General features: G+C 37.4%; 2 protein-coding genes across 2 annotated transcripts; one reads left to right on the plus strand and one right to left on the minus strand.

Moving 5' to 3' along the window:
* Positions 1-3,559: 3,559 nt before the first annotated feature.
* Positions 3,560-5,255, minus strand: LOC123261429. The gene is made up of 3 exons (XM_044723022.1): positions 5,112-5,255; positions 3,692-4,849; positions 3,560-3,583 (listed from the first exon to the last, which is right to left on the minus strand). Exons 1-3 carry the CDS (start codon positions 5,253-5,255, stop codon positions 3,560-3,562), a joined length of 1,326 nt encoding a protein of 441 aa, XP_044578957.1.
* A 1,714-nt stretch (positions 5,256-6,969) lies between these two features.
* LOC123261546 lies at positions 6,970-8,004 on the plus strand. Its single transcript, XM_044723201.1, has 2 exons — positions 6,970-7,138; positions 7,236-8,004. Exons 1-2 carry the CDS (start codon positions 7,039-7,041, stop codon positions 7,562-7,564), a joined length of 429 nt encoding a protein of 142 aa, XP_044579136.1. The 5' UTR covers positions 6,970-7,038; the 3' UTR covers positions 7,565-8,004.
* The last annotated feature ends 6,600 nt before the right edge of the window (positions 8,005-14,604 follow it).

The following is a 14,604-nucleotide window of genomic DNA, read 5'->3' on the forward strand; positions in this document are numbered from 1 at the left end:
GGGTTAATGGAGTGATGAGAAGATGGGATGAGGCAGATGGGAGGTGGAGGCTCCAGGAGGGAAACGAGTAAGGGTGGAGGTTGGTAATAATAACAGGAAGGGGGTAAAAAAGCGGGGGAAATTATGGGGGGAGGGATAAGCGTTGTAAGTAAAGCAGTTAATGGGGGGAAAGGTTCTTATCAAATAGCCTTTTGGAACGTGGTAGGTGTAAGGAACAAAGAAGAGTACTTCTGGGCTGGATTAAGAGAGTGGGACATAGTGGTGTTAATTGAAACATGGGTGAATAAACAGAGATGGTCCAATGTCAAAGATTCATGTAAAAAGGAATTTAGATGGGACATCCAGGAGGCAGTGATTCCGAAAGGAAGAGGGAGACCGAAGGGTGGAATTTTAGTAGGGGTGAAGGAAGGGATCGAATTAGGGAATAAAGGAAAATGGGATGTGGAAGAGTGGGTGGAAAGAGAAGTGAGACTTGGAGAAGAATGGTGGTGGATAATCGGAATTTATGTTAACGGAGATTTGGAAAGAAAAAAGGATCTAATGAGTAGGTGGCTGGATGAAACGCGGGATAGTAAGGTTATAATGGGTGGAGACTTTAATGCATGGACGGCTGCGGAAGGGGGGATTAAGATAGTCGAGGATGAGCTGGTAAAGAGTCTGAGGAGGTCAAAGGATCAGGTCATTAACAAGGAAGGTAAGGACCTCTGTAAGTTTCTCGAGGAGAGAGGCTGGGCAATTCTAAATGGCTGTATAAAGGGCGACGAGGAAGGAGATTGGACTTTTATAGGGGAGAGAGGCAGCTTAGTGATTGACCTGGTCATCATGGAGGAAAGGGGCTGGGATAAAGTGTCCAAGGTGACAGTTGAGGATAGGACCGAATCGGACCATTTACCTGTTGAAGTTAAAGTTGAGGTGCAAGGGAAGAGGCCAAGGATGGGCAGAGGGAAGCTCAACAAGGGGCTGGGGAGAGGAATATGGGACAAAGATGATATAGAGAAGTTCCAGAAAGCATTTGGTAAAGAAGACAGTGGAGGAGATTCATTAAAAGAAGACTGGAAAGCCTTGAGAGAGAGAATTAAGGAGGCTATAAAGGAAACGGAAAAAGTTAAAAGAAATACGAGTGGTATGGCTAACTGGTGGGATGAGGAGTGCAGGGAAGAAAAGAGAAAACTAAGGAGAGTCTTACAAAGATGCCAAAAAGGAAAAATAAGGATGAAGGAGTACATTAGGGTTAAAAAATGCAACGAGAAGATGTGTAAGGAGAAGAAGAAGGCAGCACTCGAGGAATGGGAAGAGCGGGTTAAAAATGCGCAATCAGAAGGACAGATTTGGAAGGTGGTAAATGAGGGTAGAAAAAGAAGAGGGACAATAAACGCAGATATAGAAATGGAGAAGTGGGATGAACATTTCAGGGAGTCGCTGGGGGGAAAAGAAGACATGATAAGGAGGGAATGCTCTGTGAAAGAGGAAAACCCAGAGGAGAGGGATGAGATGGAAGAAGGAGATATCACGTTAGAGGAAGTAAAAGATATGGTCAAAAAGATGAAAGATCTCAAAGCGATGGGGGAAGATGGGATTCCAAACGAGGCGTGGAGATATGGGGAGGGGGAGGAGGAAATTATATTAGAACTGTGGAAAGTTTGTTAGAGGGTCTGGGTTGGTGAAGGGTGGCCGGAAGAATGGAAAGACGGGGTAGTGGTTCCAAGCGTTAAGAAAGGAGATGGAAAGAGGGTAGATGATTATAGGGGGATCACGATCACGCAGACTGCGTACAAGGTGTATGTAGGAATACTGGAGAGGAGGCTTAAGAGGGAGGTCGAAGGGAAAAGAATCTTACCGGAAACACAAGCAGGTTTTAGGGAAGGAAGGGGGACGATAGACCACATATATGTTCTAAATTACCTCATTAATAGAGAGATAGCAAAGAAAAAAGGGAAGCTAGTAATTTTGTTTGTGGATTTTAAAGCGGCCTTCGACACTGTAGATAGGGATGAGCTGGTGAAAGGGATGATTAAGAAGGGAGTAAGTTTAGGATTGGTAAGGAGATGTGAACAGGTGCTGAGAGAGACGTGTTCCAGGGTGAAGATAGGAGGGGAGTATGGGAAAAAATTTTGGACGGACAAGGGGGTAAGACAAGAGTGTCCTCTCAGTCCTTTATTGTTCGTTTTATTTCTAGCGGACCTGGAGGAGGAACTGGAAAAGGATAGATGGGAAGGGGTGGACTTATTAGGAGGTAAAAAGGTTTACTCCTTGGCGTACGCAGACGATGTTGCAATGCTAGCGAAAGAGGAAGAGGTTATGAGAGGAATGATAAGAACGCTGAAAAGATACGTAGACAGTAAAAAGTTGGTAGTAAATGTAGGAAAGTCGAAGATAATGAGGTGTAAGAAAGGTGGAGGTAGAAAGAGAAAAATAGCTTGGAGATTGAAAGAAAAAGAGTTGGAGGAGTTGGGTAGATACACGTACCTGGGTTACGTGTTAAGGGTGAATGGATATCAAGGAGTGCATGTGAGAGAGAGAATGGTAAAAGGGGCAAAAATCTTAGGGCAAGTGTGGGGTTTAGGAAAAAGGAAGTTTGGTAAGGATTGGGCTAAGAGATTGTGGTTGTTTGACAAGTTATTATGGTCTGTAATGAGCTATGGGGTGAAGATTTGGGGTTGGAAATGTCGGAAAAAGATTGAAAGAGTACAGGAAAGATACTTGAGATGAGTGCTTTGAGTTTCGAGGAGAGTGGCTGGTTATTTGGTAAGGGAAGAGCTGCAAAGAGACAGGTTGGAGGGTAAAGCTGGGATGAGAGCGTGGAGTTACGAAAAAAGGATTGAGCAAGGGGGAGGTGGTCAATTAGCTTGGAGATGTAGAATGGAGATGAGAAAAAGAATAAGAGCAGGGAGAGGCTTGGTAGGTTGGGAATTAGAGAGGGAAGATTACTTTAAATAAGAGGATGGAATCTTCTAGAGGTGGAAAAGAGCTGAGAGGAAAGGTGCATGAAAGGAGAGGATTTCGTAAGACTGGAAAAAAGAAGGCAAGAGAAGGAAAGGTGGAACAGGATAAGTGAAGCTAGAAGTAATAGGGATTACAAATTTATAAAGGGACCAGGAATACCCGGATATCTTAAAGAACAATGGAGTGAAGAAAGATGGAGTAGGTCGGCGAGATTTAGGTTAGGAGATGTACTGAAGGGGGGCAGGTACTGGGAGAATGAGGAGGATAGGCTATGCAGCGTTTGTCATTTAGAAGAGGAGACGTGGGAGCATGTTTGGGAGGTGTGTTCTGGGCTAGGAGTGGACAGAGGGTGGCAGGAGATGAGATCAGAAGTACTGATTGATTGATTGATTGATAAATTTATTCATGCCAAGGCACAGGCCAAATAGCAATTTAAATCCAAAATATTTACATCTTAAAAATTTATATTATTAAATGTAAGTACATAATTCTTAACCTAAATTTTAGAATAATATTGCAAAAAATAATATTTCAAATTTACTTTCTTTCAAAAACTCTTACATTTTTAAACTTTTTTTAAGCTGATTCGACTAATATCTTAATTTAAGTCCTTTAATTAGTATAAAAAGTATAACAAGTACTGTAATCAACAAATTTAATTTATCAATTGTTTAATTTATCAACTGTCTAAATTTAGCAAATATTCAAAAACTTTATTTTTGAAGACTTCACTGCTACTCGAATTTACAATTTCAACAGGTAATTCTTCCCACTTACGAATAACGGAGATCAAGAAGGAGTGCTCCATATAGGTGGTAGCAAAATGAGGTAGTTTGAAGGTAGTATGTTTTTTAGTTGCTAGCCTATTAGAACGTCTAACATCAATGTCTTTAATGAATAGTTCTCGTAAATACTTGGGCTTTTTAACTTGAAGTAACTTATAAAAATAACAGCTCATGTAGTACATTCGGCGATACTTTACAGACAACCATCCCAGTTCGCGCCTGAAAGGTGAAATATGCTCATCTTTTTTGAGATTAAAGATAAATCTGATAGAGCAGTTAATCACACGTTGTAGCTTTAAATTGTTAACAGAAGTTGAGTCTACCAATACAACGGAACAATAGTCAACGAGTGGTAGGATGGTTGCTGATACTAGTAATTTTCTTATAGGAGTTGAAAAGATGTTTTTCCTAACTTTGAGACAATGCAGAGCTGAGTTCACTTTACTAACTATCTGAGTGACGTGGTAGTTCCATGACAGATTTCTACTTAGTTGAATACCTAAGCACTTGGTATCGTTAACGTAGGGTATTATGACACCATTTACTACTATTGGTGGTAGATCCAAGTCCTCAAGCTTTTTCAACTTACTATTAGAGCCTAAGATCATAGCCTTTGTTTTAGCTAGGTTGACTTCTAATCCATGGTCTCTTGCCCAGTCAGCAACTGATTGTGCATCTGAGTTGACCCTCCAGACAGCATCATGTAGCTGATAGAAAAATAAGTGAGAGTATATGTATTTGTTGTCAGCAAACAATCCATGCTTGCAATATACCAGCCGTTGAGCCACAGAATTCATGACTATTAGAAACAGCATTGGACCCAGAACAGATCCCTGCGGAACACCAGATGACGTTTTTAGTAGTTGAATTGGAGTCCCAATATCGTTTAATATTGATTGAGATCGACCCGACAAGTAAGAGAAAAACCAATTTATTGTTTCCTTTGAAAAACCAAGCTCAAATAGTGCAACCAATATATCTTTGGGATCGACATAGTCGAAAGCTTTACTCAAGTCAAACAATACTAATATAGTAAGCTTACTGTTGTCCATTGCTTGTCGAAGATCATCAGTGAGTCTCAATAACGCTGTTTGCGTACTGTAATGTTTCCTAAATCCAGACTGAAAAGGATCAAATAGCTCATTGTATATAGAATAAGCGAAAGGAAATTTAGTATAGCCCGGATAGCTCAAATGGTAGAGTAGCCGAAATGTCTTCGGAAGGTTCTGGGTTCGAATCCCAGTCCGAGCTATCTAATAATTCTTTCTCGCATATTAGTCACATATAAAGTCACATTAAGATGATCCTCTCCACATTCCTTTCTCAATCCTTTCCTACCAATATCCTGTTACGTGAATGTGGAACGCTTCACGTAATAATTACCGTAACTCCTATCCTTTCCCGCTTGAGATACTCCGGTTGATTTAAATGATCAGAAGTTGAAATATGGAGTACTTTAGCTTTTAAAGATTTGTGAATAAGACAAGCCACACCTCCACTTTGAATATAGCGATCAGTATATTCCATAAATAAACCCAGTAATATTATCTTTACCGTAAGATGGACGGTGGCGTTGTTTGCTCGGTGGGTTTTATATACGTGACTGAATAAAGTAGTCAGTACTTGTCTCGGATAGCTTAACTGGTAGAGCCCTTGGCGCGTAACCGAAAGATCTGGGTTCGATTCCCAGTCTGGGCTGTCTGATTATTTTTTCAATTACGGAAAAAATTCCCACTGAGTAGGTCCCCCCCTTTCCCCTATCCGTTCTTTCCCAACTCCCTTAAAATTTGCTTTGATATGGCATATGTATGCTTCAGGATTCGGTCCCTACGAATGATAAAATAATCATCCAGTGATAAAATTTCATCATCCAATGTGGGCTTTAACCAAGTCTCTACAATTATTATAATGTCGGGTTTCGTGTTAATAACCAAATCAAGAAACTAAGCAATATGACCAATAACACTGTTTATATTCTAACTTACAAGGGGAGGATACGACCTTGGGGAAACGGATTTGGATAATCTTTGACGCAGTGATAGTACACCATGTGGGTATACTACCTCTGAAATACTAAAGTGCAATACTCAAAAATGGCTGAGAAAAACGCACTCAAAGTTTACTCAGCACTATAATATATTAATAGGTAAATAATTGATACATTAAATTATTCTTTAATAAAATATTTTTTTATTTTCAACTTCATTTCTATAAATTATCTACGGTGTATATCATGAGATATTTGTAATTCATGAATAATTCTTATAACTCTCATATTCATTATAAGTTTAACTGAAAAATATATACCTGCGCCAGACAATAAGAAGGGTCGAATATGGTATGAGGGTACAATAATTCTTGTCCTCGAGTTATTGTAAACTGTACATCGATTCGAGCTCTGTTGGCCCACCGGAAGAATAGTCATGTTGTTGTCCTTGAACCTATGTTAGTCCCACCACTTTTTCAGAAGCTTGACTATAGCAGTTAGTTTCTGAATTTCGACACGAACAGACGTATTTGTGCAGTGAAATTTACTTTAAAAAATTGTTTTATAATTTATAAAAATGTCATCAAGCGAAGCCAGTTCTTCTCATGGAGATGAAAACACTCCTGATACATCCTTACATAGTGATTTATCGAAGCAACGGCTAAAAAGATGGAGTAGTGTATTATGAAGGTTTACTTCTTGAAAGTGATTTAATTGCAAAAACATCTTCTGACACTCTATCTGAAGATGCTATGTTGATTGGTAGAGAATTATATGATAATACGTTAGATATGTTAAATAAAAAGAAGTTCGTAAGCGATCAAGAATTGATTCATGCTCAAGAAGAATGCCCAGACGGAAATTTTGAAGCAGTAGAAGATAATTCAGTTGATGACTATGTTCCAGATGAAAAAAAAAAAAACAAAAAATGATGGATTATATTCCTCTGGAATATAAAATTAAAGTTTTAAACATAGCAAAAGCTCACCCTTCCTGGAAACTAGAGACATTACAAAAATGGATGTAGTCATTTGAAGAGAATGGATCATTTGAAAGTATGGGAAAAAGATGTTGAACATGGTGGAACTAAATTTGATAAATATCATGTGATTGATTCTTGGACGTATGACCGCTTCGTCGAGGCAAGACAAAATTATCAACAAGTGACTACACGAAATTTGCAGCAATGGGCTTTAGCTGCAGCCAGCCAGTTTCCTAATCTTCAATTTACAGCGTCCGACCCATGGGTAAAAATTTAAACAAAGACACAACATTCGTCAACGCAAAATTACAAAATTTGTAACAGACAAAGAAGTTCACACCATGCCAGAAATTATCGCCTCTGCAGAAATGTTTCGCATTCAAACAAAACAATTGATATCTAACTTCGATAGTGACTTCGTTATTAATACAGATCAAACAGGTATATAAATTTTCTAACGGTAAACTAATTATTTTTTATTCCATTATTAAATTTAATCGAAGTTAATCATTAGATTTTTTAAAATTCATATTTTCAGGATGTCAATACCAATCAATGTTTAATAGGACACTGATGGAAAAAGGAAGCAAAACAGTGTTTGCAAAAGTACAAGACATGACCAAGGTGTCACACTCATATACTGCACAATATAGCATAACATTATCTGGAAAATTACTACCACATGTTTTTATTTGTTTGCAAGAGCCTACAGGTAATTTTGGGCCAAGAATAAAGAAAAACGTAGAAGAATATTTAAAAAAATACAAAAATGTTATTGTCACATCATCAAAATCAGGAAAACTGACAACTACTCTCTATAAAAATTTTCTAGAGAAATGTTTAATGCCATATGTTCAAAAAAAATAAATTTCTTTTAATTATTGACTCGTGGACAGGACAAGTGAAGCCAGAATTATATGATGAAATATTTCAGGATGATAAAAAAATGCCTACATGCACATTTAAAGTTATACCTCCAAAATGTACTCCGTTAGTTCAACCATGTGATGTCTATTTCTATAGACAAGTGAAAAATTTTATCAAACGATTGCAAAGTACCGCTGAACTTCTAGACAAGAATTATGAAATTCATTCCCGAGAGGATTGCATAAAAATTCATTCGATTATTCATCACCAATTGTCAGCTTCAATATTTCGAGACATGATGGAATATGCCTGGTTCGCCAGCGGGCTTTGTGACACAAGAAATTTTTTTACTAATGTCAATGATGGGTGTTTCTCATTAGACCGTTTAAAAATACCGTGTCATTGTAAAAAAGCAGCATTTATTTGTTGTTCTTGGTGTAGAAAAAGTTTTTGTTTTGAATGTTTTTATCATAAGTATCACTTAGGATCATGTAATAATATCTCATAATACGTAATTATAAAATATTGCTTTAATTAATTAAAAAAATGTATAATTTTCCATTTAATTTTCGACTTATTATTTGTTTGTACCACCGCAGATAATTTATAGAAATGAAGTTTAAAATTGAAAAATTTTTTATTAAAGAATAATTTAATGTATCAATTATTTACCTATTAATATATTATAGTGCTGGGTAAACTTTGAGTGCGTTTTTCTCAGCCATTTTTGAGTATTGCACTTTAGTATTTCAGAGGTAGTATACCCACATAGTGTACTACCACTACGTCAAAGATTATCAAAATCGGTTTCCCCAAGGTCGTATCCTCCCCTTGTTAGTACACTTAAAGATGAGAAAGTATTCTTAATAGAGATATTCGCAGAATCAGATAGATGTTAATCAAGCAGTGTGAGATCGGATTCATGATTTATAATAAGCCTTTCCGAATCCTCATCCTTCCTAACAAAGATTTGCCCACATTTAGCCCAAACAAATTTGAAATTTCTATTCTTCGCCTTCTCTTTGATTTTCAGTAGTAATCGATGAGTCTCAGGAAGCCTCATCAACTTGTACAGGAAACACTTTTTTTGCTAAAAGATTTCCTAACTTGCGCTTCTTATCAACGATGAAATCACGAGTAGGAGTTGACATCAATGAGATAATGTAAGAGTGAGTATTAGATGTATTCTGATTTTGCAATTGTTTATTTTTATTTACAAATTTACGAGCATTCAAAACACTGCCAATCAGATTTGGCAACTCTAGACTCTTTAACACTGCAGCTGAAATATCACCTGATGTTAAATTATTTGCAACTATATCAAGGATACCTGAAATCACCAGTTCAGAAGTGCTACCTAAAACTTGCTGAGGAACAGACGATACAAGAGCTGATTTCTCTACTTTTGATAGTCTTTTAGAAATTAACTCCAAATCAGATTTTCGTGATTCTTTCAAATTCGAAAGATCTGAACTAATTGAAGCAATTGACTCAGCATCCTTCTTAGTACACACACTATTGGTACTTTGCAAATTCTCAAGCCGTAACAATTTGATGCTCAGAGATAATTTGATAAAACTTTACTGACAAGTTGTCACTTGTTGCACACACTGTAGATCTTTTATAAGTTCTCTAACTGTTACTGTTGGATGCCCAGGGTCAAATTGATAACAATTTACCAACAGAGTTGTCATCAAATAGATGATGTTTTCGAAATCTGGTAAACTTCAAGTGAGAGTTGACATCAACTGATGCTAATTTGGCTAGCAGCCCACTGCACACGGAAACCACTGTCAACTTAACCTCTTCAATGATGAGAAATTAATCCACAGATTCGGTAGAATCTGGCGCCAAGTTCCGTTCAAAAATCCCGTTGTAAACGGAGCGCCAGACTACCGACTGTGTTTACTGTAAGCAGAACGGTATTTCGAGAATGCAAAATTTTATTTAATTATATGGTTCTCCTTTTTCCAAAATGATATATTATAAAAGTAATTTATACTTTATTTTACTGATATTAATTAATTATAATCAATTATAACACTTAATTCACTTAAAATTATTAAATTTTATCAGCACAAACTATAGTAAGCCCAGAAATTTCGATGCTGACTTTTTTTCGATGGGGAATATCAGCGCCACAGACTAGATAAAATGAATATGTGTAGTAATCCTTCCTATAGACACGCAACTACAGTAAAAAAAAGTGATTCGTAGCTTGCATCTATGGCCGCCAGGGTGCACTGGAATTACATCTACATAAACTGTAGCTTCAAGGGGATAGTTTGCAGTAAAAAATGCAGTCAACACGAGATTTAAGTTGTTATCAATTGTAAATTTTCATTATAATTACAAAAATACTAAAATCCGAACAAAAACAGTTTCACTGTAAAAAGTCGCGCCAAGTCCACGTTCATAAGACTATTAGGAAAAAAATTTTTTTTCTTTACAAATACAAAATAAAAAATAAAAAATCTAAGTAACCGATATGATTGTTTATGATTTTCGGAAATTAAAAAATTTTATTGTAAATTTAAAAATTAAAAAATTTTTAGAACGTACTTGGTGTGCGTCATTGTGTATTTCAATTTTTTAAAGTCCTAGTAAATAGATTTTACGAATTTCATTAAAAGTAAAATATTTTGCAACCACGCACACTAAATACGTTCTAAAATTTTTTTTTAATTTTTAAATTTACAATAAAATTTTTTTTAATTTCCGAAAATCATAAACAATCATATCGGTTACTTAGATTTTTTAATTTTTTTATTTTGTATCTTTTTGTAAAGAAAAAAAAAAATTTTTTTTTCCTAATAGTCTTATGAACGTGGACTTGGCGCGACTTTTTTTACAGTGAAACTGTTTTTGTTCGGATTTTTAATTACTTTGTAATCCGCAACGAACAAATAGGTAAAATTTATATGTCAATCTGCAGATTGCAATTTGTTGCTTGCAATATTGCTGAAGCAAAAATGCCCGGGGGCAAAACATCAACAAGTAGAGATCGTTACAAAAATTCTTAATCCTACAGTACCCTCTTATGGAGCGTCTATACCGCAGTTTCTAACTAAGTTGCGCTGTCCACCGGACCCTCACGCTCTATCAAAATTCTTAATCCTGACGGTACCCTCTTATGGAGCGTCTATACCGCAGTTTCTAACTAAGTCGCGCTGTCCACCGGACCCTCACGCTCTATCAAAATTCTTAATCCTGACGGTACCCTCTTATGGAGCGTCTATACCGCAGTTTCTAACTAAGTCGCGCTGTCCACCGGACCCTCACGCTCTTAGACTGTCTGAACTACTCTACTCGGCAAAACATCAACAAGTAGAGAATGTACACACTCACACACACATATCCCGCACGATCTTCACACACATAACCCGCTCACACACACACACTGGCTCTACTTAACTTTTATTTTTGACTTATAAAATTAAACTCCAAAAATTACAACATTAATTTTTACTAAAATTTTCAGTCATTAGCTCGCAAATAAATCGTAAACCATTTTCACAACTAATAATTTAATTCTCAAAAAAATCTACACTAAAAACCGATGCTTGAATTTATTCCAAATTATCTACGAGTTTAATACTCAACTTAAAATAAATTTTTAGGAACAATATCGACGCATAAATTTTAATCCAATTTCAACTCGTAAATTTTATTTCTTAAATTTTGAATAAATTCTTAAGAATATTTCTTTATAAAATTCTAACTACTTTTCTGGGATTTAATCCACGCCGTTAAATATTTTTATAAATAATTCCAATAAAATAATAATTTTAATTTTCAATAGTTTAATGTATAAATGACCACGTGGAATTTTTCGATTTATAAATAATTAATAAAACAAACTATCTTAATGTAAAATAAATTCACGAAAAATTATCCACGGGTATCCAATCTTAATTGCGTCGAAGTTCAGTAGCCAATTCTCAATAAATTATATTAAATAAATAATACTTTCTTGTAACAATTAATATTAAATAATAATAATTCAATTGTTCTTACTAATAAATTATCGCGTAAAATAATTGCCAGGAACTTGCGCGCTCAAAATGGACGCCGATGTTCGTTAGTGCGTAGCAAGCCTTGACCTCGGGTATACGAGCGGCGCTTGCCCGATCGTGAGCTGCTGATTGGAATTATTCTCGGTGTTCAGAAATTAATTAATATTTTATTAATAAAAAATGAATTTATTTAAGCCAATCTAGGATGTTAATGATTATTAACTGGCCGAATCAATAATTTAATTTCTCACGACTCCTAAACCCAAGAGGTCTAGAACATTCCTCGGGTATAAAATCCTCCAAGAGGAATGCTCACAATGCTAACGAATCAAATCAATTAAAGTAATTAATTATTATAAACAATTGAATTATCAAAATTTAATTAATAATGAGAAGTAGTAAAATTGATGAGCCGGGTATACGACCCCCTTGGCTCATCAAAATGTGAAAGTCTCAATACCTGGTTAAATTTGTGCTGAGGAAACTCTTTGCTCAAAACTGGCTTCCTTCTTGGACTTTTTGGTTGCTGATGTTGTTGAACTGAGCACTGCACTACTTTTAACTCACCGCAGCTACGCGATCAGCCAAGAAACCTCAGACTTACCCCCACTTAACGCTAATGGGTCCCGAAGACCGAGACGCGCCAGTGCTGCGTCGAATAATTATCATGCGTGATCGGTTTTACCGATACAGGGTAAATTACCCTGTTACAATATATCCTTTCATTAGTCCACACTGTTGTGAAGGCATAAACTGTCATAGCTTCTGGGTCTGGGAACCGTGAACAGAAACGTGGGCATTTTTTGTTTAACCTTGACGAAAATAAGTCAATGGTAAAAGGTCCAGACTCTTGATTTATTTTTTCAAATGCTCTGTTGCATAGTTCCCACTCAGTGTCTATGTTTGTTATTCTTGATGCTTTATCAGCTTCAGTATTTTGTGCTGATGGTATATAGGATGCATAAATCCAGATTTTCCTTCTTTCGCACCATTGCCAAATTTTTCTCGTCAGTTCATTTAGATGGGGGTATTGGATGCCCCCAGTTCTGTTAATGTACGATATAGCGGACGTGTTGTCTATTCGAAGTAGGACTTCGCAATTAACTAATGCGTTTGCGAAGCATTATAATCCAAAATAAGTAGCGAGAAGTTCAAGGTAATTAATACTATACTTTGTTTCCTCTTTTGTCCAGAAGTCCTGCGCGCTATTACCATTGCAATGTGCACCCCACCCAGTCAAAGATGCATCTGTAGATATTTCTAGTTTAAATTTTTGGGTTCTTATCGGGTTAGCAGCAGATAGAGCAGTTTTTTCCCACCAGATTAGTTCGTCTAATATCGATTTACTCATATGGACTTTTCCCTCGTAATCATCATCACTGAGGATTAAGGCAAGGTATTTTTGTCTTTCCAATCTTTTGCAATAGATTGAACCGTATTGCCTTTTTGGTTAGGAGCTTGTTGATTTCCGAATTAATTTTAATAAGTTCGCTTTTTGACCAGCTTTGTTCAGTTGGTAGCGTAGTTTGTACTGGGGTCTCCCTGAAGGGTATTTTATACCCTTTATACCCTTTTATACATTGGAGTATGAACTTATCGCTGGTTATTTGTTCCCATTCTTTATAGAAGTCTTTTAGCCGACCGGTTGATATGCTTACCTCGTCTATTTTTTCCGCGCTGTGTAGTGGCTCGACGACCTGCTCGAGGGCTTGGTTGAGTTGTAGCTGGATTTTTGGGTCCTGGGCTTGAACTTGTAACCGGAAGGTTTCAGATTAAATTACAACGTCATACTTGGACTTGTAGACCAGTGCACTCGATGGCCGGCAAGGTAAAATGTATACGTGAACAAGTTATCTGGCCGCGCTGTGTTGCTTCGGCAAACTCTGTTTTAGCGCGAGAGCTACAATTTGGGACTGAGTGGAGGTGGTAGGAGAGCACTTTGGGAAGAGCAGGAGTAAGCTCGCTCTCTTCGGTCATCGGCAGCCAAACGAGTTGATTGACTCTAGGACGTCGTTGCCTATACGTACAACACTTGGGACGCGTCGGCGATGGTTGAGCGGGTAGACAGGCGTCCATCCTTATTGGAGAACGGAAGACCGAGACCAGGTCCTGTTAGAATGGTCTATGAGGCGTTCTCGGGTTGGCCAGGAGGCCAGGAAGTCGGTGCCGTACTACCTCGTGGATTGGTCAACTTCAACTACAGGAATTCCGTACTTGCGTCCATTCACCGTCGAGTTGTTCATCCAGCAGTCAGCAGGCATATCGTCGAGTACGTTTCTTTATGTGAGATTTATATTTACTTAATAAGTGAATTATAATTATAGAGTCAGTGAATTTTGATATTGAGTCTTGGAGATGTCAAGTCATTATTTTATTGTGAATATTTTCATTAATTAGATCAATTGTAAAGTGTACTCGTTGTTTGTGTCGAGTGAATAAACCAGTTGTTAATTATAACCTATCTCTTATCCCTGCAGTCCACCTCTCTCACTCTCAATACATTTTCTTGTGATCAGGAAAGTGATTTTCCCACGCCCTGGTCGAGCTAGCTTGGTAGGGAACTCAGCACCAAGAGGCTGAGTTCTCAACATCTTTATTTACTCTTGATGGCGCCGTTTTGGTGCCAAGTGTTAAGTGGAGTCGTCCCGAGGAGGTCACAGACCTGGGCGAGGGCCCCCCTTATAAACTTTAATATCTTCTTGGTTTAGTTCCCCACCTACTTGCCCCTTGCAGGTGGGTATTTCGAGTTTCCCTGGTCCCTCGACTTTAAAGCTGGCGTTTTAGGGACAGATTTTATGTTAACGCATGCTTTTTCAATATCTTTTGCTTCTTTGACTGTCTCTGCAAATTTTTTCCCGTATAGCCTGTAACGGAGTACACGGGGCCTTCTTTACCCAGAGAAGGTCTCCAATCCGCGTGAGTTAGTTATCGACTGATCCCCCAGGGCGCTGTGCTCCGAAGCACTCGCACCTCTAGCTATAAGCTAGTGAGTAAGTCCATGAGATTAAACGTCGGCGAGGAGAG

The sequence above is a fragment of the Cotesia glomerata genome, linkage group LG3 (genome assembly GCF_020080835.1).
Source record: "Cotesia glomerata isolate CgM1 linkage group LG3, MPM_Cglom_v2.3, whole genome shotgun sequence".
NCBI classification, from domain to species: domain Eukaryota; kingdom Metazoa; phylum Arthropoda; class Insecta; order Hymenoptera; family Braconidae; genus Cotesia; species Cotesia glomerata.

Excerpts from the sequence above, each read along its gene's own strand:
- LOC123261429 (XM_044723022.1), bottom strand. The coding sequence starts at position 5,255 with ATGGAATATACTGATCGCTATATTCAAAGTGGAGGTGTGGCTTGTCTT. Across the intron at positions 4,850-5,111 it reads GGGAAAGGATAGGAGTTACG|TCTGGATTTAGGAAACATTA; the intron begins GTAATTATTACG and ends GATCCTTTTCAG. Across the intron at positions 3,584-3,691 it reads AAGAATTACCTGTTGAAATT|TACTTGTTATACTTTTTATA; the intron begins GTAAATTCGAGT and ends TGTTGATTACAG.
- LOC123261546 (XM_044723201.1), top strand. The coding sequence starts at position 7,039 with ATGCCAGAAATTATCGCCTCTGCAGAAATGTTTCGCATTCAAACAAAA. Across the intron at positions 7,139-7,235 it reads TATTAATACAGATCAAACAG|GATGTCAATACCAATCAATG; the intron begins GTATATAAATTT and ends TCATATTTTCAG.